At 46.3% G+C, this 26,888-nt stretch overlaps 1 protein-coding gene across 10 annotated transcripts in view; it reads left to right on the top strand.

Moving 5' to 3' along the window:
• The window catches only part of ASTN2 (astrotactin 2), an 800,822-nt gene extending 793,873 nt beyond the window's left edge, over positions 1-6,949 (top strand). For 5 of the 10 annotated variants that reach the window (XM_032478293.1, XM_032478292.1, XM_032478298.1 and 2 more), the window contains one exon: positions 5,448-6,111. In XM_032478293.1, the coding sequence (XP_032334184.1) occupies positions 5,448-5,685 (238 nt within the window). In that variant the 3' untranslated portion in view covers positions 5,686-6,111. Of the gene's footprint in view, positions 1-5,447 lie in introns of all 10 variants that reach the window. The other 5 variants (XM_032478291.1, XM_032478290.1, XM_032478299.1 and 2 more) reach the window with 2 other exon arrangements.
• The last annotated feature ends 19,939 nt before the right edge of the window (positions 6,950-26,888 follow it).

Below are 26,888 nucleotides of genomic sequence, written 5' to 3'. Positions count from 1 at the left end.
TGTTTTCTGTTTGTCTGTTTGAGACCAAATTTGCCTTCTGTTAGTTGAGTGCTTTATTGCTAACGCTGAGGTGCTTTGCAGCAGAGATCTGAAATGCTGTTCTCAAACTCTGTTAGTCCTGGTCAGATCCTATGACCAGCCTGAGGCTTACTTCTACCACCTGAAGACTGGGACTGAAGCCTGCACCCTAGAATTGCAGTGAGAATTATATTTAAAATGACGTTGCATAGGTTTCTGGCACAGAGTGGGTCCTCAGTCAACTATAGCCATTATCATCCCTGACCCTCAAGGTCTTCCCCTCCTGTCTTCAGTTACTAGAACATCATAACCATTTTTTTTTCTTCTAAATCCCACCCCCTTCAGTGACACATTTGATTCCTGCTTTCAGCACTTCCTCAGAAGACTTCCCTTTGAGACAACCTGCAGTATCATGGTCTATCTGGCTACAGTTTGCACGTGGCTCTCTTACCAGAAGTGACTGGGGTTCTCCAGATGTGGCCTGACAAGGAAGGGCAGCATGAATGGAAGTCATTACTTCCCTTAATCTGCCCTCTCTACTTCTAGAGGTTGTGTTCCGATTTTTTGCAACCACGTCATGCCCTTGACTCTCATTAAGCTTGAGGTCAGCCAACACAGAGACATTTAAGCGCAACTCAAGGAGGCAGAGAGGAAGGAGAGAGGCCAGCGGGAATGTTTCCTTACTGCCTCTCCTCTTTTTCTCCATTCCAAGGCCCCCTTAGAAATTAGGTCTCTGTCTGATAACCGTGTCAGCAGCGGATTGGGTAATGATGCTGGGAACAGAATGATCGGTCAAAGGTTCTACAGTTCCCGGAGAAGCGGCGTCCCAGCCCAGCCCCTGACTCCTTCACCAGCCATCCCTGTCTCAATCTTGCCTGCTGATACAATGATGAATTAATGTGTGGTGTCCCCCCTTCACCTCTGGCTTCCTATCCCAGGGGGTCTGAGTCCTATCTCCGAGGAGGAAGGTTTCATTTCCGGTATTTGAGAAAAGTGGTCACTCTGACCTGTAATTTCCCCCTGCAGGCAAAGCTTGGAGCATGGCTGGCCTTTGATTTATGAATCTCCATTGCCTACAATTTCTTACTCAGCACTCTCGCCTCTGGTCTCTTGCTCCCCCTCCTCCTCTCCAGCCTTTGAGTACCTCCAACCCTTCTCCTCATTGCTTCGCCTTCCAACTTCTCCTGCCCTTGTCATCTAAATGCAAACCAAGGTGCTGAGGCATAGTGTACAGTGTAGAAGGAGCAGGGGATAGCGAAGCAAACTGCCGTCGATCAGGTGTGCATCCCTGTACTGAATGCCGAAGGCGGTACTTCCACTCTAGCCTAACAGCAACCCTACATAATAAGCATCTGCGTCCCCACTTTACAAATGAGGAAGCTGAGGCTTGTAGGGAAAAGTGGCTCATCCTAATGGGCTCTGGGGCCTATGTCCGTGGTACCGTAATGTACTGCCTTGAATCTTGGCTAACATTTACTGAGAACTAAGCGAGTTACCCAGGTTATCTCGCCTTTCCAAAAACGCTGTTGTTATTCCCATTTTACTGATGCAGTAACTGTGAGTTAGTAGCATGGAAGAGCTTGCTCATGATCCACATAGCTAAGTTATAGAACTCGGATTTGAACCTGGGACTCCACAGCCAAATACTTCATCTCAGCGCTATACACTCAGGAACCCTGTTTCTGGCTTTGCCTTTGTTATTAACTTAAGGTGAAACGATTTTCTCATTTCATACCTTAGTTTCCTCATCTGTATAAAGGTGTGGTCCAATTGAGTTCCAAGAGTCTCTCTTTGGAAATGGCTGGGCCCTTGGAGACAAAGCGTTTGGTCATGTTAGGGGACTGTCCTTCCCAAGCTCATATTTGGGGCTTTTTTTGGTGACCTGTCTAGATCAAACAGTGACTCTCCATTACCCCCAAAATAGAATACTTCACCATGGCTCAGAAGAGTCTGGATGGTCTGATGTCCATCTAGCCATGGCCAAACTGACTGGTCTCTCACCCATTCTTTGCACTCGCCTTTTCAAACAACTGATGGTTTATGCTCTCTTCAGTCCACCTTTGGATGGGCTTTTTCCTCTGCCTTCCCATCTACCTGAAAAATGTGTTTGACCGTTGAAGACCTAGTTCAGATGTTACATCCCCTGGGAAGTTTTCTCTGAGCCCCTAAAGTAATGATTAGGTATCCATTTTATATACTCCCATAGCACCCAGCAAATTCTCCAACCCAGAACTCCACTGCTAAAGTAGAGGCTGTCACTATTTCGGTCGGTCTTTTTGTCTCCTGCCACTGACTTATATAGCTATGTGTTCAAAGCTTAAGCAGTATAGAAATGGTGGTGGTGGTGGTGGTGGTGCTACTGATACTTCCTGACATGTATCAGGGGCTTACTGTGTGCCAAGCACTTTTCTAAGGATTTTACACGTATTAACCTATTTAATCCTTGATACAACTTTATGAGGTGGGCGGATGTTCCCCACTCTTGGTAAATAAGGAAACAGAAAAAATAAGTTGCTTTTTAAAAGGGAGAGAAAGAACGAACCAGCACCCCTACATACAATGATAGGAAACACGGAACACCTGGGTGTGTCTGTACCTGGTTTCCGGCCCCCAGTCTTACCCTCCCCCAGTTCCACTCTCCTTAAGGCAGCCAAACATGGTTTGGTTTTTTTGTTTGTTTGTTTGTTTGTTTGTTTTAGCTCTTGAGGTATTTAAATATTTTTTTAACTTGCTTTCTTTTTTTTAATTGAAGTATATAGTCAGTTTACAATGTTGTGTCAATTTCTGGTGTACAGCATAATGCTTCAGTCATCCATATGCATACCTGTATTTGTTTTCATATTCTTTTTCATTATAGATGACCACCAGATGTTGAATATAGTTTCCTGAGCTATACAGTAGAAACTTGTTTATCAGATATGGTTTTAAATAGTCGTCTCTGAACCTGTTACTTTGTGGCTTGAAACTCTTCAGTGACTCCCCAGATAACAATCATAAATAACATTTATTGAGGGCTTATGATAGACTCTTTAATGCTTTTTTGATTTTTAAAACAACCTTTGTGGTAGATACAGCCATTATTCTCCCATTTTATAGGTCAGGAAACTGAGGTAGAGCTGGTTAAACAGTTTCCTCCGTATCAAAGAGCTCATGAGTGGCTGAGTTGGTATTTGAACCTGAGCGGTCAGACCCAGGAGCCTGCGTGGTGCACAACAGATGCCCTAGCTTCTGAGCTCCAGTGGCCTGGCTGCTGCCGCTTCTCCAGTTTCCCACTGCGTGCCCACCTGTACTCTGCCACAAATTCCCAGAACTTCTATGCAAGCCCTTCTCTCTTTGCCTTTACCTGCCTCCTGTTGTGCCTCTGCTCTCTTCTTCGCCTACACCCTGCTCATTTGTGAGACTCAGCACAAGTTCCCCGTCTACAGGCAGTCTTCTTGGGTTTCCCAGTCCTAGCTGGGCACTGTCCTCTGTCTTCCCACAGCTCCCACACCCCCTTTATCATGGCTTCTGCCACCTGTGCTGCCGTTTCCACTTGTCTGTCTTTCCCACTGAATCAGGAGCTCCGCCATGTAATAAGTGCTCAGTAAAGGAGCGGCCAAAGACTTTATCGCCTTTAACTTCACACCCGCCCCATCTGTCAAGTGAAGAAACAGGTTTGGAGTAAGTTCCCCAAGGAGCAGAGCAGGGACTGGAGCAAGGAGGGCTGCGAGCGCGCTCCTCGGGCTCCTCCGGGGAGGCGCCTGCAAGGCAAGAGGGCCGTGGGTTGAGCGGCAACTCGAGTGTGATTGCGAAGCCATGAATTCTTGGCACCTCAGGAAATATTCCACCCAAGTGGTGAACTATACAAAGAGGACTTTTTGAAAGGCACCTCATAAATCGTGCCCACAAAACCTCCACACATAAGCCCGGCCCTTTTCCAGCCGCCACACAGGTGCCCGACACAGTCTCCCATTTGTGGGGTCTGCTGTCGTAAAACGCCCTCCCTCCTGAGGTCTCGGAGGGGCATGGAGAGGACAGCAGGGGAGCGCCTCCCCCTTAGCCCCTCCGTGTTCCTGGGCATCTCGAGGATGCTGAGGTGCAGAGAAAAGCGGATTCCACATGGAGACCCACAAAGCTGCCTTATGCCCTGACCCAGGAAAAGGATGTTTCCTTCCCTCTCTAAGCCTCAGTTTCTACCTCTCTAACGAGAGTAGGTCAGACTAAGTCATTGGTTCTCAAATGGGGCAATTTTGCTCCCCAGATGACATTTGGCAATGTCTGGAGTCAACTTTATTGTCACGCCTGGGGCTGTGGGTGCTAGTGGGATCTTGTAGACGGAGACCTGGGGATGCTGCTACGTGTCCTGCAAGACCGCGCCCACAGCAAAGAAGGGCCCAGCCCACGCGTCAGCAGCGCCCCTGAGGGGAAACCTTGGGCTAGGTGCTCTCAGAGACACTCGCCATCTTTAATTTTCTATGCAGACATCGGATCTCCTCAGGGGTCCTCTCTGGTGTCGTGTAACGAGCTGAGGGTGAGTTCCTAATGATGGTCACCACCGTACAGGTAGTTCTTGTTGAAACTAGTGTTCAGTATGACCTCGGTCCTGAGACGTCATCACGGCAGTGCTTTTTAGTAGCAGCTGTCTATCATTTTTTGAGGGCGTACTCTGTGCCAGCCTTTGGGCATTTCTCTTAGTCAATCTACAGCCAGTATATGAAGGTAAGGCCAGTATCGCTATCGTAGAGATAAGGAAAAATGAGATAGAGAAGTTCTGATTTGCGGATATTGCTACATAAAGGCTTTGATGAAGCAGAAACACAGAGGGCAAGATTTTCTTCTGACTATGAGAAAATAGTAGGAGAGAATTAGGAAAGTCAGAAAGCAGACAGAGGGGGACAAGGTGTTTAGGCCCAGATCCAGATGCCCAACTTCAATGGTCAACTTGATGTCCATCTGTGGTCAAGTAGTGTCATTTCTCTGAAACCTGGGCTCCATACTCATTATATACGAGTGGAAAGAACAGTATGTTCAGGGCTGTTGTGAAGATTGAATGTACATTTTTAAATGTGTATGAAGTACTCACGTAGTGTCTAGCATGTAATGTTAATACATTTTAGTTACTGTTCTTGTTGTTTATCATTATTACAGTAATTTTCACTTGGTCAGAGTCCTAAGGTTGCTAACGTTATAACTCTTATATCTTAGAAGTGAAAATGTTAGGTCAAAGGTTGTACCTCTTTTTTACTGTTTACACATTACACAGCTGAAGAGGACACGTTCCAAGGTGAATTTTGAACAGGTATTCAAGAGACCGCATTCAGGCCAGGAATGGCTAGGAAATTGTTATGCCAAGAAGTCTTCATCTGTCTGTGAACCGTTATTCACCTCTTCCAAGGTCTGACCCTTGGTCCGGGCTTGTTTCTTCATCACTGCCCCCTTCTGTCTTCCAGGAAGGCCCACCTGATCCTGAGGCGCCTGGAGAGGGTGAGCAGCCACTGTTCCAGCCTCCTGCGCAGTGCCTACATCCAGAGCCGTGTGGACACTGTGCCCTACCTTTTCTGCCGCAGCGAGGAGGTCCGGCCTGCCGGTATGGTGTGGTACAGCATCCTCAAGGACACCAAAATCACATGTGAGGAGAAGATGGTGTCCATGGCCCGAAACACGTACGGCGAGTCCAAGGGCCGGTGAGGGAGGGTGCCGCCCTCCGTGAGCACAGAGACTCTCCATAGGAGAGGGAGCCGTGCTCTCTGGATCCTGGGGCCTGGGTGGGCTGGGGTCAGCTGAGGATGGGCCTGGCAGATGAGGCTTGCCAGCAAGGCCAAAGCGAACTCTTTCTCTTGTGGATAGCCGACAGAGAACTTTGTAACCACTGGAATTATTCATTTCCCCCTATCTTTTATTTTTTCTAAGATATCCTTTGACTCTATCAAAGTCTCTCCTTTTTAAACTTTTTCTTATGGATGGTGGACAGTCCCAAGGCAGGAGCTTTCAGGCGGAGACCAAGCGGCCTTTCCTCTTCTTCTTCCTCCGGCCGCACTCAGCTTCCTTCCTGCCATGGACCCCAGGAGGAGACCTACGGAGAGACAGTTGGACCTCTTCAGCATCAGGATGGAGGCCCCGAGGATTGTTGCAGTGAGGAAGCTTGGGTCTTTAGGACCTTTTATTTTTCAGACGTGTTTGAATTTGCAGGACCCCTGCCTCTTCCTGCTGCCTGTGGGTCTGCCCAGAGTCCCTGCAGGACTTTCCATGCATTAAAAATTCCTATTGTCTCTCTTTCTGCTTGGGTGGTGTTTCTTACAAATGGGGGGGCCTCTGTTTATTCAGTCAACAAATAGTGATTATCTACTATATAGTAGGCACTGGGCATGCAGCTAAAGACAGAGATGCTCCCTGTTCTCAGGGAGTATACAGCCCAGTGGAAATGGTAGAGAAACCACCAGTTATTTCAGGCTGTGGTAGGGGAAGGTTGGAGGTTCCTGGGGCTCATTGCTGGGTCATGAGACAAACTGGAGGGGTTCTGAGATGCATTCTTGAAAAAGCGATGCCTAGGCCCAAAAGATGGGGGGGGGGGCTTTGCTCCAGGCAAGTGGGACACCGTGAACAGAAGTCCAGAGATAAGAGAAAAGAAAACCCCTTCAAGAGCTGAAAGCACTTCCATTGAGAACGGAGATCAAAGTAGGAAGAAGCCGTAGGTGAGGCTGGGAGCTAGGCATAGCGTTGGAAGTCTCGGGGAAAAAGTTTGATGGTATTTGAAGTAACTGAGAGTCACTGCAGAACATTAACACAGGAGTCGACTTGTTCTTTAAGAAAAACCATCCCAGATCCAGAGCGTAGGTTGGACTGGAGAAAGCTTCGAAGAAGAGAGTGACTTCTGTCATTTTCCAGAAGTGATGGCAGTTTGGACCCTGTGGTAATGGGGAAGACCTTCCACCGTTCAGTCTCCTTTTAAATGGCAATTGTTTCGCTTCCGTTGTGTTGCCTGGGAGGGTAATGAGTACCAAGAGGCTTGGTAAGTTCTTAACTTCCTGGCAAAAGCTCAGAGAGGCCGGCTTGCTGGAGGAAATGGGATGGAGGTCAGGTATTTCATATGCAGGGATGACGCCCGTTAAAGAGTGTAGGGCCCTGCGGGAATTCAGAGGGGAAGATACTGAATGTCAATAAAATATATGCAGTCGGAAATAAGCGTACTTCCCGGGTTTGATGAGCACTGATGAGATCCGTAACCCCCTTCCCGAAAACCTCCGTGTTGAGTTTTTTCTCCCCACCCTAGGACTCTAATAATCCTATATGGGGAAAGAAGGAGGTTCTTCCAGACAACTCACGTGCCTAAAGATCCGCTCAACTTCCAACAATCTAAGCTCAAAGATGCTCTTTCAAGAAGTTTTATTATTCTTGGGCTTACATTTCTGCAAGCATGTAGGTGGAATTTAGACGAATGAATTCCCACTGCACTGTGCATGGCTCTTCTTCCAGGAATAGTATATTCAGAGAAAAGCAAACATCTTTTAGAAAAAAACAAAAATGAAAAGAAAAGGAATAGTTACCATTCATTGAGTACTTGTCTGTCTTAGTGATGGTAAAACAGAACCTCCGAGACTAGGTGACTTATAAACAATACAAATTTGTTTTTCACAGTTCTGGAGGCTGGAAAGTCCAAGATCAAGGCATCAGCAGATTTGGTGTCTGGGGAGAGCTGGTGAGTTCATAGACACCGTCTTCTTGCTGTCTCCTCACATGGTGGAAGGGGAGAGGGAGCTCTCTGGGGTGTCTTTCTTAAGAGCACTAGTCCCATTCGTGAGGGCCCCACCCTCATGACCTAATCATCCCTGAGAGACCCCACCTTTAAATACCATCACACTGGGGATTAGGTTCCAACACAGGGCTTTGGGGAGAACACAAGCATTCAGTCTATAGTGTTGCCACACGCCAAGCCTGTTCTCCATTGCTCTCATGTGCACCCTTTCCTGAGGCCTAGGTCCCAGGCCTTCGCCGAGTCACCCCGCTGCTGTAGCTTTCCATTGTCTTGACACAACCCGAGGAAAAGTTGAGCTCAACGGTTGCAGTAGGTTAAATTCCCCAGTGCTCTGGGGCTGTGGTCTGATCCTGAGTGAGTGTGAGTCTGACTCGACACCGTTCACCAGGTCTTCCCCTTGCGTGAGTCACTTGATGCCTTCACCCCAGCTTCCCCATCAGCAAAATGGAGTAAATGGTGGTCTGTCCCTGCGGTTATTGTGAGGCTTGAGTGTGATAACAGCTGTAATGCGCCAGCGCAATATATACAGTAGGGTCCTTTTTTTTTTCTCCCAATAGACAATATGCATAATGCTATTAATCTTGGAGAGGTAACTAGGCAACTGTCTGAGAAAGGCTTAGAGAACTCTGCTTAAGAGCAGAAATTAATGACTAGCAGAAGTATATGGATTGTAAATAGTATCAGAGTTGAAGCCAGAGAGAGGTGGCCACAGTGGGGGAACTTAGCAAGAGCCGCAAGAAGTGTGTGCTTGGCTCTGAGACTCTCACAGGTGGCCGTGGCCTCTGGATAGCTGCCTGGTTTGCCAAAGTTAGCTGGCCCCTGAGGATATCCACCGTCAGGCTGTCTGCAGCTCGATCTTCCGTCCATGCCCCTCTCTGGTTTCAACCTCCCTTTCCTGGCATCGTGGGGCCTATTGCCCTTCGCAGCCCCAGTAAGTCCCTCAGGAGTGGGATTGAGAAGCCTGGTGCGACAGGTGTGTGTGTCTGGGCCTTGCCATTGCAGGAAAGGAGGTTAGACCAATATTTCTTAAGATGTTTCATTGGAAAAAGAAAAAGAAAAATTCTTGATGTGCTACCGAAGCTGCCCGGCCCAGCACCCTGGCCTCTGCACAGCCAGCTAGATTCATGTGCTTCTGCAGAAAATGCCGGGAAGCTCATGTCCTCCTGGCTGGTGAGGGTGGGGCTTTGCATGTGGTCTCCACCCCTGAATAAAGATGTTGTGAACACACAGAGGTGTGTGTCAGGGGTGCTCAGGAAATCACCCTCCGTGACTCCCATCTTCTGTGTGGTCAAGAAGTGTCTCCTCCAGGCAGGCTTCGGGATTGAGAGTGGATGGCATGGATGCATGCTGACAACTGCCACTGAGGGAGTCCCCATCCTAGCAGGGACTCTACACACTTTGTTAATCATGTGCGAAATGGTCATAGGCCAGGGAGATTGCCGTTTTTTCAATGAAAGAAAGTGAGGTTTAGACAGGTCGAATAGCATGTTCCAAATCCTATAGTTAGAAAGTCACTGAGATCTAAACTTGGACAGATTAAGTATTTCTATCTGGTGAGCCCTGTTGCTCACTCGAACAGATGCGTGTTATGCACCCCTTCTCCGTCTTAAGTTAGAAGCTAAGTCCGTCTGACTTCCGACCAATGCTCGAGTACTAATTTCCAGGTTTGGGGTACTGAGATGAACAGGACCCAGATTCTGCCCTTAAGGAACTCCCAGAACTTAGCTAACTAAATGCAGTGTGATAAACTCAAGACATTTTGGAATCTAACCAGCCTGAATTTAAATATGAGCTGTATATTTTACAGTGAGGGGAGGTTGGACCCTAAGAAAAATATATGACGCAAACTCAAGAAATCTTGCTAATTAACAGGCTCAGATTGGCTGACAGTAACTTCTCTAAGTCTCACTTTCTTTATCTATAAAGGGGATGAATAGACTACCTCAAAATACTGTTGGAAAGTTTAAATTAGATAATGTATATAAAGCCATTGGATGCTTGAAAACAAAAGCTCTCAATAAATAGTTATTACAACGACTTATTTACATGGGAAAGAATGGATGAGATCAACTCTGCATCAGGAAGGCAGGCACTGGGAAGGCCTTCACAGTCAAAGGATGTTTACATTCAGTAAGCAGAGCAGTGGAGAAAGGTCATTATAAGCAGTGAGACCAGCATATTCCTGAGAGAGTGTGCCACTTTTGAGGGACAGTGAACTGGTGTGGACTGAGAGATGGAGGGTGTGTTTGGAGAGGATGGCAGTACAGACCACATTGGCCACTGTGGAAGGCATTAGATTGAAGGCGGGGATGTGACATAGGCAGATAAGCATTCTGAAAAGACACTTCTGGCTGCAAAGTAGGAGAGAGGAGGTAAGGGAGAGAGCCAGTGGCACTAGACAGGGCAGGATGGGGTGGGATAGGGTGGGTAGGGTAGGGCAGATAAGTGTTGTTTAGGAGGGAGATGAAGATGCCTGAGCCAGGGCCATTGCAATGGTGAGGCTGGATCTGAGTGGCATGAAGGAGCTTGACTCAACAGGACTTGCTAAGAGGCCTAGAGACTTGGGTCTTGCCTTTCTTCTCTAGTGTCTAAGTGTTGGACTGGCAGAATGTGGGACATGAATTAGGTGATAAATCCACTTGGGCTCAGTGGACAGTGCATGAATGAGGCAGGATTTGCATCATGCAAATACAGTAACTGGAACATAAGAGAGCCAAGAGTATCATTTAGGTTTATGTGGAAACCATGCATGGAATTGCGTGTATCTGAGCACAAATTTGTCATGGGTTCCAAATGTCCCATAGTGAGGGACTATGTAAAGCTAGTGTAGAATCTTGTGGAAGGGTGAGGTACTGGACTTATGAAAAGAGTGATGGATTCTTCACCATCATCATCTCCTCTTCTCTTCCTCCTCCTTCATCATCATCATTATCCTCATCACCATGATCACTTGATTGATTGATTACTTACTATATGCCAGATTGTTTACACATATATTTCATATACTTCTCACAACAACTCTGCAATGTGTAAATCATCACCTGCGATATAGATGAAACAATTGAACCCGAAGGATTCAAGAAATGTCCTGATTTTAGGCAGCTAGTAAATGGCAGAATCAAAATTTCAAACCAGATGTCATCTGACCCTAGAATGTTACCTATACTCTGTGGCCTTCTGAGGTGCGGAGCTCTGGGTTCTAGTTTTGCCGCCGTAGCAGAGTGACTGGGTGACCTTGAGCAAGCTGTTCACTCTCTGTGGGCCTTGGGTTCTCCATGTGCGCCTGCCACACTGGGGAAGATGTACGTGCCATGGATGTGAGGAAGTATATTAGATGATGACTCAAGTGTAAAGAATATTTTTCACTTCACTCTCCCTTTTATCTTAACTACCTCCCTTTGAGGTTGACTGTGCCAGAATGAATGGTTCCATTTGGCCAGTCTAGAGAGAGTGAAGGTCCCAGCAAGGCTGTAGATCCTGGATTCCCAGCCAACTCTATTGCCCTAGAGACAACCCCAGTCCCACTCATGGTCATACAAGCCACAGGTTGCCAAGGATCCAACAGCCTTGGCAAGTGACAGCCTCTCCATGCCCTGAGTTTCTCTTCTGCCCAGTTGGGAGAAATAATAGCACCTCTCCTAAGATTATAGTGCGGATTAAATAAGTTAACATATATCAGGTACTGAGAACAGTATGTGGCATGGAACAAGTACTGGTAAGTATTAGTTGTTGTTACCATTCTTGTACTCAGCACTGTACTCTGCGGCTGCACTGAAAAATCCCCAGAAATGCCCTTCCAGATGTTCCCTCTTAGCCTTTGCATGTACTGATCACCCTGCTGGGAATGCCCTTCCAGCTTGGACATACCCAGCTGAAATGTCTTTCACTGGCTCCGTGAGACCCGTTGCCCCTCTGTCCTCTGGGGTCTTACGGGGAGGATTCCCTGCCTCTGTTTCAGCATTTTCCTCACTCGGTGTCATTGTCACTACCCCCAAGGACTATGAGGAGTAGAAGGCCGCGGCCTGGGTAGGATTCTCTCTGTACCTTGGAGCCTTTCACTGGCCCTAGCTCATAGCTGGCATTCAGCAAAATCCAGCTTGATGCCTAGAACGAGGGGATCCTGAGGGAGGATCTGGGAAGCACGCGGCATGCCCGGGATCCCTTGAGAACAGTGGCACTTCCAGTGCGCGCTGTCAACGCCGCATATGAGGGTCCTGGGGAGAAGGCCATAGCCAGACGAAACCCATGGGCTTTGTGTGGGGGGGGTGCTTTTTAATTGGCTTCTGCCCGTAACACTGCCAGACCCTGAAAGGCGCTCACTGTCTGTCTCCCTTTGGAAACTTCGCTGCATGTGTTTGTACATGTTACAGCTGAAGCCTAGCTGCTCTGTTTTCCTGTTTCACAGGAGTTGGCAGCAGGGGAGGGCAAGGGGCCACAGGTGTGCTCTGCTGGACAGGCGCGTGCACGCGCGTGCACGTGTGAAATGAGGAGCCTGGGGCGGAGGTTGTCCGTTCTGGTGGCGGTGAGCGCTCCAAATGCAAAGTTGAGAATTCAGATTCTGGACCCATCTCTGGCGCTAGCAGTCGTGGGACCCAGGTCCAGTTTCTCCCCTGTCTTGCCCTCAGTGTCTTTTCATAAACACACTGGTAAGACTGGAAAATCACTGAAGAATCCTTCAGCGCTAACATTCTAGGCTCTCGAGCCCTCGGGGCCCACAACTGGAAATGGGGAGAGTAAGCAATGCTGTGTATTTGCAGAGGGTGTTGTTGTTTAGAGACCAACCCCCTGGAGAAGTGCTACTTCTCCCAGGAAAGCTGCTCTGACCACGACCCCCCAAATTCAGGATGGGAACCGGCTCCTCTAGGTTCTCACAATCTCCGTACTCTTGTAGTATCTCCACTGAGTCCATTGAGTTTTCATTTTGCCTTTAGGATTCTACGTTCCCCTAACATGTGAGCTCTTGGGCGGGGCCCTATTTTGTGTCATCTGTGCCCAGGACAGATCAAACCATGTGGCAAGTGTTCAGAAAATACGCGCTGCTGCAGTTCCACCTGGTCTCAGAGCCGTTTTTTTTCGAGTCTTCTAGGACAGGGCTCGTGACCTGTACTTTTGACATAAGCAGTTGAGGCTGTATTTGTGGTCACGCGGGATCTCCAGGCCAGAGCAGGCCTTTGGGCTTCTGACTTCTGACCCTCAGAGCAAGCCCCTTTGGGGTGTGCCAAGCGCCTCTCTGGTGGAACTGCTGAGGGCCCACTGGGGGTGCTGAAAAGTCTTCTGTACCAGAACGGAAGTCTGTGCACATGTAAAGCCCCAGCACCCTCCCCTGTGAGCAGAGAGGCTGATCTCTTGGGGATTCAGATTAGAAATGACAAATTTCGGTAATGAGAGCAACAATTGCCATTTGTTGAGTACTCTCCACAGGCAGGGTCTGTGCCACGCACATTATTTGCAATATCTCATTTAGCTGTCACACACACCCTACGATGTATTTCCCATTATCCCCATTGTACAGAACAAGTCCTGAGGCGCAGGGAGGTTGGGTGATATGCCTGGAGTCACACTGTTAGTAAGGAGCTGGAGTACGGTTCTAACTTAAGACACTGTGACTCTACATTGCTGTTCTCATAACCACACCTGAGGCCAATGCTCCCATTTTATAACTGGGAAGGCTGAGTACCAGAAAGGAAGAAAAACCCATCCAAGGTCACGCGGCTGACAAAATCAAGTGTGGAATATTCCGATTTTTTTTCCAGTGCTGTTCTGACCCCTTGGTAACCTCAGGCCCATCCCCTTTCCTGACGTCTGGGCTGGTAGGGAGGGGCAGGCAAGAAAGCCTTACCTCTGTTCAGGAAGCAAGGCCAGTGCCAAGTCAGGCCAGGCTCCCCAGGTGGTTTTGTAGTCCAAATACCAGCCTGGTTGCGGTTCACTAGGTTTTATGATCAGGGATGACGTAGTTTCTTCACTCACTTACAAGCTATTCAGCTCCACAGTCTACGAACAGCCTTCCTGGGCAGAGAAAGAGCTGTGTGTTTAGAGGGGCTGTCTGAGGGGGTCAGTGAGGACAGCCCTGCCTTATCGGCAAATAAAAACATGACTGATGGGCAGGATGGCCTTGGGCAAATTTCTTGCCCTCTTGGGATCTCCATCTCCCATGGAATATAATTTGGAAAATGGAGTTGAAACTTCCAGATGACCTGAGTGCTTAGGGGAAGTGCTGACTTTTACTCCCTACTCATTGAGATTCCAATGAGTAAGTCTTGGGAGAGGCCTGGGAATCTGTATTTTTACATTTACAGGGTGGGCTTTGATGCACGCCATGTGGAAGAATCACAGATCTAGAAGATGTCCAAGAACCTTCCCAACTGGAGCATAGAGAGTTTGTGACTCTCCGTGGAAAATACACAGAGGCCTCGTCTCATCTTTAGATACTGTGATAGTAGGCATCCAGCTGAGGGAATGGACTCTTTTGTTGGGGTTTAAGAGAATAGAATGGAGACCAGAGGTTTGCCCAGGGAAGACCTCTTTTTCGGTCAGATGGTGAGCTTCCCATTGCTAGACAGGTGCAGACTGAGAGTCAAGCAGGTTGAGATTCAAGTCTCTGTGGGGAGGGAGAAATGACCACAGAAAGAGCTGTTGAGGGAGAGAGTGACTCTGAGGAATGAATAGGGGTCTTCGGAGTCAGACAAACTCAGATTTAAATTCCAGACTCAGCATGGGAGTTGTATAGACCTAAAACTCAGTGTTCTCACCAGAAAAAATAGGGATCACCAGATTCATCTGTCTCACTGGGACACTGTAGGGAAGACATTGTCTGTAAATAAAAGGCCTGACATAGAGCCCAGCACACAGTAGGTGCTCATTAAAGGCCTGGAGTTTGCTTTTTCTTTAGTTTTCACTTACTCATTCCTTTGGCATCGTTATTAGTTCCAGGAAAGTCTAACTTCAGACACGCCCAGCCGCGTGTCTGTTACACAGGAAACTGGGGTTTGTGCTAAAAGCAAAGCCAACAGACAGTAACAGAACAAAGGAGGATAAGACTGGGCAGCAGAGGTTTCTGTAGTTGGCAGGGGGCAAGGGGCATGGGCCATAAATGAGAATTTTTTGCCCTTGGTCCTTTTAAGTCTTCAAGGGAAACTTCCAGTTGGGGATGGGCCAAAGCCCGGCACCCTCTAAGCACATCTGTAATCGGGTTAATGTCATTTGGCCTTGTTTAATCTCTTTGTCCCAGTATGAGTGGGATGTGACAGTCACAGAACGTGCTGTGGCCTTGACACTGGGCAAAAACAGCATAATGTTTCCAAGTAGCAGGGACGCGCGCAGGAGTGGCATTCCGAAGCCTCCTCCATCATCCCAGTCACTCCACAGTGCATCGTCAAGTGTAAGCACCGTCACGTCATGGCCCTGTTCACACCCAGTTACTTTTTGTCTCACGCCTCAGACGCAAGTAATGCCAAGCTGCTGGAACTTCCCTGCCCAGTCCTTATTTTTCCAGACCTCTGTAACTTTGCTTTCATGAGTAGGCATCCTCTTGCCATCTTTATTCATCTAAGTCTATTAGGTAGCTGCAATGTCTTTTTTGGCTGTTCAGCAACTGTTACTCCTTCCCAGCAACGCCCGGATTTGGGGTGAGGGAGGGGGTGGGGTTCACCTCCCTGGATATGGTCCTGGTGAAATGTAAATCAAAGCGTTATGTTCCCCGCTGCAGATGACTCCTCTCATTACTGTGCATCCAGGCAGAGGTGCCAACTGGAGCCTCACTGTCAGGACTCTGAGTCTCGAGCAGAGTGATGCAAGAGAGGGACAGTGGGGTTTGTTTCGCGGTAGATCCTGGTTGAGATTTTTGAGCTTTTCTTACTGCTGAGCCCCTGAACCCACCTGGCTTTCTAGCTCCTTCAAGTCTTGTTCTCTAGCCTTCCCTCACGGGTGGGCAGAACTTCCCCAAACACTCGCATTAAGTTCCCTTTGTGTCAAATTCTGTTGCTGCCACTTGCAACCTATGAGCCGTGGCACAGACACTCAACCATGGTTCAAGAGTGTTTTCTTTGGGAAGCCTTCCTTGAACTCTCAGATCTAAAGCTCATTTATTCATCAAGAGATTCCTCTGCAAGACCTACTCTGTGCTGGGCACAGGCAACGCACAAGCTGGGTTCCTGCCCCCTCCCTTGAGATTCCCCAAGTGCCAGGGATCACATCTACGTTCGCCCTGCCCCAGCGGGTCGGAGAGCTCTGGGTTTTGTATGTGATCTTCAACAGCAGGGCAGTGCTCCATTCACCTCAGGGCCTCTGTGGCCCAGTATGGCTCCCGGTGCAGACTTGATGCTAAAGAAATGCGTATTGAACAGAACTGACTGACTTCGGGGGACTCCCTACAAAGCAGTCTAAGCCTTCAATCCAAAACTGCTTTGAGAACTAACCTAGACAGTGTGGTATTTCAGAAAGCAAAGAGGGAGAAATGGTCGGGGAAAAAAAAAATTGCAGTGGATGTGTGCTTCGATTCAATGAAGCTCTCTTTTGCTGTTGATCTGTGTGTGTGTGTGTGTGTGTGTGTGTGTGTGTGTGTGTGTGTGTGTGTGTGTTTAAATCATGTGTGTGTGTGTGTGTGTTTTTAAATCACACCGTAGCCATGACCGACTGAGGGCTTTGGTGACTGGATGGAAAGATTTCACTTAGGGGTTCTAGTGAAAGGGATTCCCACTCCCTCTCGCTCTCCACACCCTTCTCTCTTCTCATAAGAAGCCTTAATGGACCTTCAGTGCAACTCTGACATGATGGAAATTGCGAAGAGATGGAATTTCCACGCTGGGCAGAGAACAGAGGAATGTTATTCTTTTTGCTCCATCCCTGGAACTGCCCGCTTCTGGGTGGGAGAAGAGACTTTGGGAGGAAAAGGAATAGAGCAGGAGGGGAAAGGGAGGCAGAAGTTGGGATGATGGAATGCCAGGCCTCCAGATGTTTGCTCCTTGCAAGATGCATCCATGAGGGCTTGGCCCACACATCTGGGAGATAATCATCACCACGGCTCACCTCTGGAGAGTGCTTTACAGGTTATGAAGTCCTTCCACTGATGCCTCTGATAAGATTCCCACAGCAAAATGGGCAGAACAGATGTCCTTGTCCCCATTTGACCAATGAAGTTCCTAAAGTTGTCACACGCCCCAGCTTAGGCAGTCATGGCAATGATATTGATGTTCACGATAGCCAGCACTTATAAACCGTCAGACTGGGCCAGGCACTGGCCTGTGCATTCTGCATATAGAGTATTCATTGCTGAATCTACACGGCATTTCTGCAAGATGGGTGTTTTTATCCCTACTTTACAGACAAGGAGAACGGATCACACAAGGGTCTAGCAGTTGGCCCCACGATCACACAGAGCGCCTGTGGCAGAGCCAAGAGTCAAGCCCAGACAAATTTCCTCCAAAAATCTATGTTCTTAATCATTATTTCATGCCTGCCTGTCTGTCAAAGCTGGGACTAGAAACAGATCTGACTCCTAATTTCACTTCATGGCTTCTAACATTGTGTAAAGATAAAAGTGTGATCCTGGTGGGAGACATTCATTCATTCACTCAAATATGTGCTGGGTGACAACAGCACGCTTGACCCTGGAGTGGACAGTGGGGACACGGAGTTGAGGAAGAGTGGTCTTACCGCCCCATTAGACAGGCTGTAAGTGCCTTGAGCACTGTCACCATTCAGTTCCTGAAGCATGGTGGGCACGTCAGTAAATAGTGTTGAGTGAATGTGTTGTTTCTACTCCTGAGCAGTTCACAGTCTAGAGAAGAAGGACTTCTAAGTGAGTATATAGTCATTTTATTATAATTACATGTTATATGTAAAAACATACATGTATATAAATGTATGTAATATATACACAACTGCATGTACAAATATGCATATAATATACTTTTGTATGTGTACTTGTGTATAATATATATAAATATATAAAACAGAGCGTTGAGAGCTGCAGTGCCGCCCGGAGATGGAATGGCAGAGCGAGAGTGTAGGAGGTTTCCTGGCCCTGCCAGTTGTTTCACACACACGAAACAGAGAGGTGTTGTAGGTAGAGTACCATCAGATACGCCTGGATGGGTAGGCAGCGATGTGTCCTACGGGGTTGGGCTTTATCTGATAGGGTAGGGGTCAGCAAACTTTCTTTAAAAGATATAAATATTTTAAGCTTTGTGGACCATATGGCCTCTGTCACAACTATTCACCTCTACTTCAAAAGTAGACATACGTAAAAGTAGATGGTGTGTAAACAAATGAGTGTAGCTGTATTTAAAAAAAAATATGTACAAAAATAGGCAGCAGGCCAGATTTGGCTGGTGGGCTGTGATTTGCCAATCACTGTTACAGGGTGTTGGGTGTCACTGAGGCAGTGTGACCGGGTTAGGTTTCCTTCCTTCCTTCATTCCTTAAGTATTTCTTGAGCACCTAGTACGCACCATGTACAGGAGCAATTCCCTCTCTCTTGTTACTTACAGTCTGGAGGGACAGAAAGAGTCCATCACAGCAGCCTGGCAAGTGCTGTGATGGATCAAAACAGAGGGGGCCATGGGGTCACAGAGAGAGGCCCTTAAACCCAAATTTAGAAGGCTGAGCACACACCACACTATTCCAAGGAAATCATATTTGAACTCTGGCCCAAAGGTTGAGTAAGAGTAAAAGAACTGAAAAAAAATGTTCCAGATAAATAAAAGCCGGGTAGAGGAGAAGACTTTCAAGGCTAGAAGGCCTAAAAGGAGTCCTGTGTACCTGAATGCAGATTGTGATGGGAAGAGTGGCAGGAATTGAGGCTGAATGTTACATATCTGTTATCTGATCAGTGCCACCCCATGGAAATATAGTGTCATCCGTGTGTAATTTTAAACTTTCTAGTAGCCATGTTAAAAAGAAATGAGTGAAATTAAATGTAATGATGCAGATGATCCCTGAGTTTCAGTTTTTAGATTCAGCGATGGTGCAAAAGTGCTAGACATTCAGTAGAAACGGTACTTCAGGTTTTGAACGTTGATCCCCCTAGGGCTGGCGGTGTGACATGTGGTAGGGTCCTCTCTCCTGACACTGGACAGCGGCAGCCATGGCTCCTCGTCAGCCACGTGATCACAAGGGTGAACCACAGATACACTTACCACCCTTCTGTGCCCAGGCAGCTGTCCTGCCTTTCACTTTCAGTACAGTATTCCATAAATTACATGAGATACTCAATACTTTATTATAAAGTAGGCTTTGTGTTGGATGATTTTTCCCAACTGTAGGCTAGTGTGTTCTGTACATGTTTAAGGTAAGCTTGGCTAAGCTATGATGTTCAGTAGGTTGGGTGTATTAAATGCATCTTCAACTTAAGACATTTTGAACTTACGATGAGTTTATAGGGATGTAACCCCATCATAAATTGAGGAAGATATGTATGTTTTATTTAACCCACAATGCTCAACATATTATCCTTTCAACATGTGTTTAATATAAACAATTAAAAATGAAATTTTACTAGTTTTTGAGGGGGGTACAAAGTCTTTAAAATCTAATGTGAATTTTCCACTTGCAGCACATCTCAGCTCACACTAACCGAGCCTTAAGTGCTCAGTAGTCACATGTGGCTGGTGGCTGCTGTGGCGGACAGTGCTGGGCTAGATCAACCACAGCCATGTGGGCCATCGATGGAGTCTGGGCTGTAGCATGAGTGCAGCGGGATTTTTATGTATCATTCTGGTAGCAGGGTAAGCCTGTTAACTTTAAGCTTGTGGCTTCCTTCTGACCAATTAACTTGTGTTAGGAAGTTCGAAGAAGAAAAGCAAAAAGCAGAAGAAAGGAAGAAGGGAGAATGGCCAACTTCAGATGGGAAAGAAAAGGAGAGTGTGTGGCTTTACTTGAAAACCTGTGAAAATTGAAAATGGTAGAACCAAATTTCGAACTGACTTAGATAGATGATGGTCAAGAGGTCAGATGTCTGAGAGATCCTGCTCACACAATGAGGAGTCAAAGCCTTAAAGTCCAGTCCGTCATCAGCTCCGTAAACTGACAGGCAGCAGTGCTCTCAGGTGCTCTGATGTCCTTCTGTTGGCCTGATTCCCCGCCGGCCACTAGAACTTTAAACGTAGGCTTCTACTTGATTATCCATATTTGACTCTGATTTATTCACACGCAGGCAGTTGGGACGCACTAAGTGATAGAATTACTGGTCATTTTTTAAAATCGTGTTTTCTGTTTCTAGCCGCATGCTCTTCTTGGTTAAGCCTTAGCAGTTGGAGGTCTTTGGGGCACCTTCTGTAATGAAAAAAAATGAAACAGGTTGGAAATTAACATATAATTTTTGTGTTAGCATACTTTATCAAAGTGCTGAAAAAAATTTGTTTCCTTAATTGGTTTGGCTACAGCCTGGAGTTTATATCACTAATTGGATTAGTGTGTGTTTCCTTCATGAATGGTACTTAACTCAGATTCTGTCCAAGTCTTTTCACGTCTTTCTCAAACAACCCCAGAAGACCTGTGGTGAGCCAGGAGATCCAGGGCAAATGAGAAGCAGCTTGTGTGTTTTGAGAAATGGAAGAAGTAAATGGCAAAGTAGTGTAGTGTGGTTAAGGCAGTTTCAGAGGAAGCAGGGGCTGTTAGGGACCCACAGGCCTGCCAGGCTTGGTTGAGCTTAGAGAGGCTTCCAGGAGCACCATCAGACATAATTATATTAAGGGGTTCAAATTCAGATTTCTCCCCTTAATGGTTTCATGACCGTGGGGGAAGTTATTTAAAATTTCCTGCCTCAGTTTCCTCATTTATAAAATGAGAATACTGATCACTGTATCTATTTCATTGGACTATTGTGTATGCTAAATAAATGAGTGCAAAGTACTTAGTTCCAGGTCAGGCATACGGTGGGCCTACAATCAGTGTAAGCTGTAATAATAATTATGAATATGCTTATCTGAGCTGAGACCTAAAGAATGAATAGGAGTGAGCTCTGTGTCGTTAAGGGAAAGTGTTCCAGGTGAAGGGCAGAGCCTGAGTCCAAAGCTCAGGACTGAGAGGACGCGGCATGCCACAGTAACCAAGGGAAGTTCGCTCTGGCTGGAGCGTCAAGTGACGAGTGGGTCGGTGGGAGTGGCGGGGATGGTAGCAAAAGACAAGTCTTGCAGGGTAGGCAGAATTTAAAACTTTGGGCAGCTGTATTCTTGAGAAGTGAGCCTATTTTCAAATTCAGGCTCTGAAGACAACTTAAATTTACAGGTGAATGGAGTCCCAATAACTGATGCTTTGTATGTGTTAACGTGAGTTACAGGGAACTGCAGACGTTTAAGATGAAAGCATTTGGCAGGGAGCTTCATGGAAAATATTTTTAAAATATCAACACAGAGAAAAATTAGTAACGACTTGACAGAAAGCCATTCTCCTAGTGGAAGAGAAATATCAAGGTTTTGGGCTCAGGTCTTGGATGGTGCACTAAATGTCTGGAAACTAAGTTCTCTCTTTGGCTTCTTGGGAGGAGATTTTGAAATTGGTCCTTGGGAATTCTACCTCCCTGGCCTGTGCTGGTAGAGAGGGTGTGTGTATGTATGTGTATAGAGATGAATGGATAGATGGATAGACACATTGTGCCTGTCCAGGGATTGGAGAAAACAGGACGTCTGGTCCCTTCTTGTCCTACATGTGGCCTGTGTTATCTTGGCATGTTTTTAACCCTGGAAAGGATCGTGTTCGTACAGTGCGAAGTTGTTGAGGAGAATAAGCTGCTCCTTTTTCTTGCAAAGCCCAGACATGTTCCTGGTAGGACCCATAGGGGAAGACCCCAACTCCTAGACAAACTTTTGTCAAAGGACAGCACCTGTGTGCTCCCTCGTACATTGAGAAGGTAGAGGGAACGAGGGAGACCATGTAAAGTCCCTGAAGTCAGGTGAACCTGACCTTTTTATCAGCCAGGCCATCCTTCCTTCCCTTTTCTGAAGCCCTACTTGTTCTCCAAGGCTCGTCTCAAGTGCTGCCTCCTCTAAGGAGCCTTCTGGGTTCCTCTCCAGTCCCACGTCCTCTGATTGCCCACAGGCTGACAATGTTCCGAACTTACTGCTTGCTGTTCTCTAAACCCATCACCAAGCGTTCTCCCACCAGCGTCCTCTTGCCCAGGCCGCCCCCTCTGCCTGGAACCCCATCTCTCCCTTCTTGGTCTGACCAACTCCTGCTCATGTTCAGAACTCCATTTGATCATCACACAATCTTATCCTCAAGCCTCAGTCCCTCTCAAACTTGGCTTTTGACATTAGAAAACGTGTGTTCCCTCTTGTGTCTTTACCAACAGACAAGACGCTCCCTGAGGGCAGGGGCCATGTGCTGTTCATTTGATCCATTTAGAATCCTCATCACCACAGCAGAGTGGGTGTGTGACTATGTGGACAGTTGAGGGATTGGATCTGTGGTTCCAAATTGTGGCCCCCTGATCAGCAGCAACCTCATCCCATGGAAAGTTTTCAGAAATGCAAAATTCTTGGGCCCTACTCCAGAGCTACTGAATCAGAAACCCTGGAATGGGGCCCAGAAATCTTAACAAGCCTTTCAGGGGATTCTGATGCTTGCCAAAGTTTGAGTACCACTAGTCTAGAGGAATGGGTTGGACCATGGCGATGAGGATGCCATAATTTCTAAGAGGTTCTGTGGACACTAGCTTCAGTAGAACTCGACATCGTGAGCTATGGACAAGTTCTTTGCTCTGTGAGGAGGCTAATTCTGGGAACTCTCTGGGAAATTTGCTGTACATTTCAGCTGTTAAAAGGACTCAAGCAACCATCCATGTGTCATGACACATATTCCCAGCACTCAGTTCTCCTTTTCTAGGAAAAATAAATTGCTGCGGGTTTGAACCCTCATGTCCTTTGTACAATTTCTGGCTACATTTAGCTCCTTAAATACCCTGGATTATACAGATGTCCATGGCAAGTATATGCATTCTAAGTAAATCATACCACCTTTCCCCCAGTCACCAATATCAAATTAATCACTGATGCTACCCTGCTCAACTTCCTACCACCCTCTTGATCCCAGCTGCTTTTATTCCATTATTGCCCATCGTGATCAGGTCACTTCTCACCTGGGCCCCTGTTCCAGCCTCCCATTTGGTCTCAGTACACGCTTGTTTTCCCCTGCAACCCTTGTTCTACACAAAGGGCTCTTCCTCCAAATTTAAATTTCTTCCATCTCTTTCCCTGAAAATGTCCATTTCTGTCTGTCACCCTCAGAATAAGGTTCACACTCTTTAGTCCTGCAGCAGATCCCAGTGAATCCCCGCCCATATCCCTGAGCTTCGCCATCCTAGGGTATCCTGGTCTCACTTCCCATGGTCAGTATCCACACTTCTCTGCCTGAGAGCATTTTATGATGGCCCAAGTCTGTTCCTCCCACCAGCATGGAATACAAGCGTGCCGAAGAATTAACGTTCCAGGAGAATCCCCTGACAGGAGAGGCTGGATAAATTCCCCAATTCCCTATCATCTCAGGTGAGGTAACTCTGAGGAGTGTGTTCTTCACCAGCTCAGAGTCCCTTTAGGGGATTAAGCTATAGTTGCGCACAGTCGTGAACTGTTTGATAACACATCCTCTTTTGGCTACCTTCCCATCCTTTTTTCACATCCCCTCTCCTCTCCAGTAGTTACTGGGATCATTATACAGATAGACGCTTTGCACTTAAACACTTGCCTCAGGGTTTGCTTCTGAGGGAACCCAAACTAAGACACACAATTACAAAGCTCTTGGCAGTTTGGTGTCTGTGTAACTCTGGCATCAGCTGGCAGCTTTCTTCCCCGGTGTTGTCCCTTGGTTATTCTTATCCCCAAACCAGATCCCAGTGGCCTGAACACTTGCCATCCCCCAGGCAAGCCAGGCCTTGTTTCATCCTCTTGGTCTTTGCATGTGCTGTTAGCTGTGTCTGCAATGTGTACCATTTTCCCTCTGGGTTGGATTCCCCCATTTTCAACACGACATTCCAAGAGCTGGTTGCTTGTCTCTCTCTATATTTGGATGGTAAACTCTGTGAGGGCCGTGACTGTGGATGTCTGTCTTGGCCATCACTCTTCTCAGTACTTAGTCTAATGCATTACAGATAGTAATGTGCAATAAACAATTGTTCAATGTGTAATTGAATAAATGAATATCTTTAATGGTTAACAAAAGTATTTTGTGAAATATTAAGTCATATATGAATGGAAGGATCTATTTGTACTATGATTTCAGCAAGCTGACACCCAGAGGTTGTCCAAAAGACTTGGTTACCATCTCTGCAGCCTCTGGAAAGAATTCTGCTTAGCCTGGAGAGCCATGAGTTAAAGGGGGAGGTAGAAGCACTTAGCTAGGCAGATAACCCGGGCGAGGCTATGCCTGGTGCAGCCGCAGAGTCACAGGGGGATGAGAAACGTCTCCCTCTCAGGGGTGGGCCATGGCCCGCTGTGTGTCAAGAAGAGAAAAACCAGATAATCTCAAAAACTTGTGGTCCTTGGCTGCTTCCAAACCCCCTTTATTTTATCTCTAGGCCTGGAGTCTAGTCTTCCAAGACCCCATAGGTCCCTACTTCTCATCAAGAGCCCTGTGGAAAGGGCCCAGATACAGGTAGCCGCAAGGCAAGTCGGTCAGCAATGTTATCCTGTCCCCTGCTCAGTGGTTCTGGGCAAGTGACGAGCTCAAGTTCTAACTGAGCCTCTGTTAATTTCCCCGTCTGTAAAAAAAAAAAAAAAAAAAAGATTAGATCAGTTGCTTTTACATCATGCTCTTCAGAACCCCAGAGCTCTAGGGAGTTGTCACCGGGATGATCCTGGGTTGGTTAGAGAAGATAGAGTTGAGCTAACTAGGAGGGTCCTTTGTCCCCTCTTTGATTGGAGAAGCTCTTTTGACTTGTTGGCATTTCCTATAATATTGTACTTGAAGACTGGATTGCATGGCCAAAGTGTTTAGAAATCATTGACTGGCCTGATTACATCTGACCCAGCTTCCCAAGAACATGAAGCCCAGAGAAGAAGGCAGGCATCAAAATGGGACAGTTGGTGCCAGGGCTGCATTATTACAACTTGAAGACTCCTTGGGTAAAGCAGATTAAAAACTGTTCCAGCTCTGTTTGGGGTAGAATGAGGTTCCCCAGGGAGTGAGCTCCACCCTTCTGGCTGCTTCTTCCCCGCTTCTCCTGGGCACTTCGTGCAGTAGGCTCAGGTCAGCTCGTTTCATCTTCATCTTGCTCATCATTGTCTCATCATTATCGAAGATGAGAACGCAGGATGCCCTGACGTGGAGTAGCTTGTGCATGGTCCCAGAGCTATAAAGCAGGACAGCAGAACCAGAATCCAGGAATCCAACTATTCATTCTTCCACAATCCCAGCCCCTGTTGCTTCTCTTCCCCACACTTTGCATAGTCAAGCTCTGTTGTATTGTAAAGAATCATTGCTAATTCAGGAAAAAATGTGGGTGCCAGTTTCTGCTGAAATAAAGTGCAGTCTTATTTCCACCTCCAGTCCCTCTAGGAAAATGTCTTCTTTCTAATGAAGAATTTTTAAACATTTTTTTATATTGACGAATAATATACTTGCCCAAAGCTGTGCACTTATGCTAAGTGCTTGATGAACTTTCATAAACTGAATAGACTTGTGTAACCAGCATTCAAATCAGGAAATAGGACATCACCAGCATCCCAACAGCCCCCTTATTGTCCCCTTCCAGTGACTACCCCTTCTCCCCTCTGAAGGGTCCCCACTACCCTGATATCTAACAGCACTGAAATTTTTCTTCTTATTTTTTCTTGCTATTCATGTTTGGGTTTCTTTCATTCTCTTTTTTTAAAAATATATTTATTTGAATGAAATTCACATCAAGTTAACCACTTAAAAGTGAATAATTCAGTGGCATTTAATATATTCACAGTCTTGTGCAGTGAGTATTCTCAAACATTTCCATCACACTGAAGTAAAACCCCCTACCCAGTAATCAGCTGCTCCCCATTTGCCCTCCCCAAGTCTCTGGGCACCACCAATCTGTGTTATGTCTATATGGATTTATCTATCCTGGCTATTTCACATAAATGGAATCATGATCTGTAACCTTTTGTGTCTGGTTTCTCTCACTTCACATGTTTTGGAGGTTCATCCACTTTTAAGCATGTATCAATACTTCATTCTTTTTTATGGCTGAATAATATCCATTTGTTTTTGAACACCACGGTTTTGTTTGTTCTTTCATCTATTGATGGACATTTGGGCCATTTCACCTTTTGGCTATTGTGAATAGCACTGCTTTAAACATGTGTGTACATATAGTAGTTTAAATATTTGTTTTCAGTTACTTTGGCCATATACCTTGGAGTGGAATTATGGGATCATATGGTAATTCTATGTTTAACTTCTTAAGGAACCAACAGTCTGTTTTCCACGGTGGCAGAACCATTTTATGTGCCCACCAGCAATAGACAACAGTTCTAATTTGTCCACGTCTTTGTCAACACTTGTTATTTCTCATTTTTAAAAAATTAAAATTAAGTTGTATCCATCCTTTGTCTTCAATCTTTGGGAAAATGTCTGTTCAAGTTAATTGTCTATTTAAAACATTTTTTTAATTGAGTTATAGTCAGTGTACAATGTGTCAATTTCTGGTGTACAGCACAATGCTTCAGTCATACATGAATATACATATATTCATTTTCGTATTCTTTTTCACAATGAGCTACTACTAGATCTTGAAAATATTTCCCTGTGCTACACAGTATAAAATTGTTTATCTATTTTATATATACCAGTCAGTATCTTCAAATCTCGAACTCCCAGTTTATCCCTTCCCACCCTCCTCCCCCCAGCAACCACAAGTCTGTACTCTATGCCTGTAAGTCTGTTTCTGTTTTATATATAAATTCATTTGTCTTTTTTTTTTAGATTCCACATATGAGTGATATCATATGGTATTTTTCTTTCTCTTTCTGGCTTATATCATTTAAAAGTCCACAAATAATAAATGCTGGAGAGGGTATGGAGAAAAGGGAACCCTCCTACACTGTTGGTGGGAATGCATTTTGATGCAGCCATTGTGGAAAACAGTATGAATATTCCTCAAAACACTAAAAATAGACTTACCATATGACCCAGCAATCCCACTACTGGCCACATATCCAGAAGGAACCCTAATTCA

The sequence above is a fragment of the Camelus ferus genome, chromosome 4, assembly GCF_009834535.1.
Source record: "Camelus ferus isolate YT-003-E chromosome 4, BCGSAC_Cfer_1.0, whole genome shotgun sequence".
NCBI classification, from domain to species: domain Eukaryota; kingdom Metazoa; phylum Chordata; class Mammalia; order Artiodactyla; family Camelidae; genus Camelus; species Camelus ferus.
This window is presented reverse-complemented; position numbering and strand designations above follow the sequence as displayed.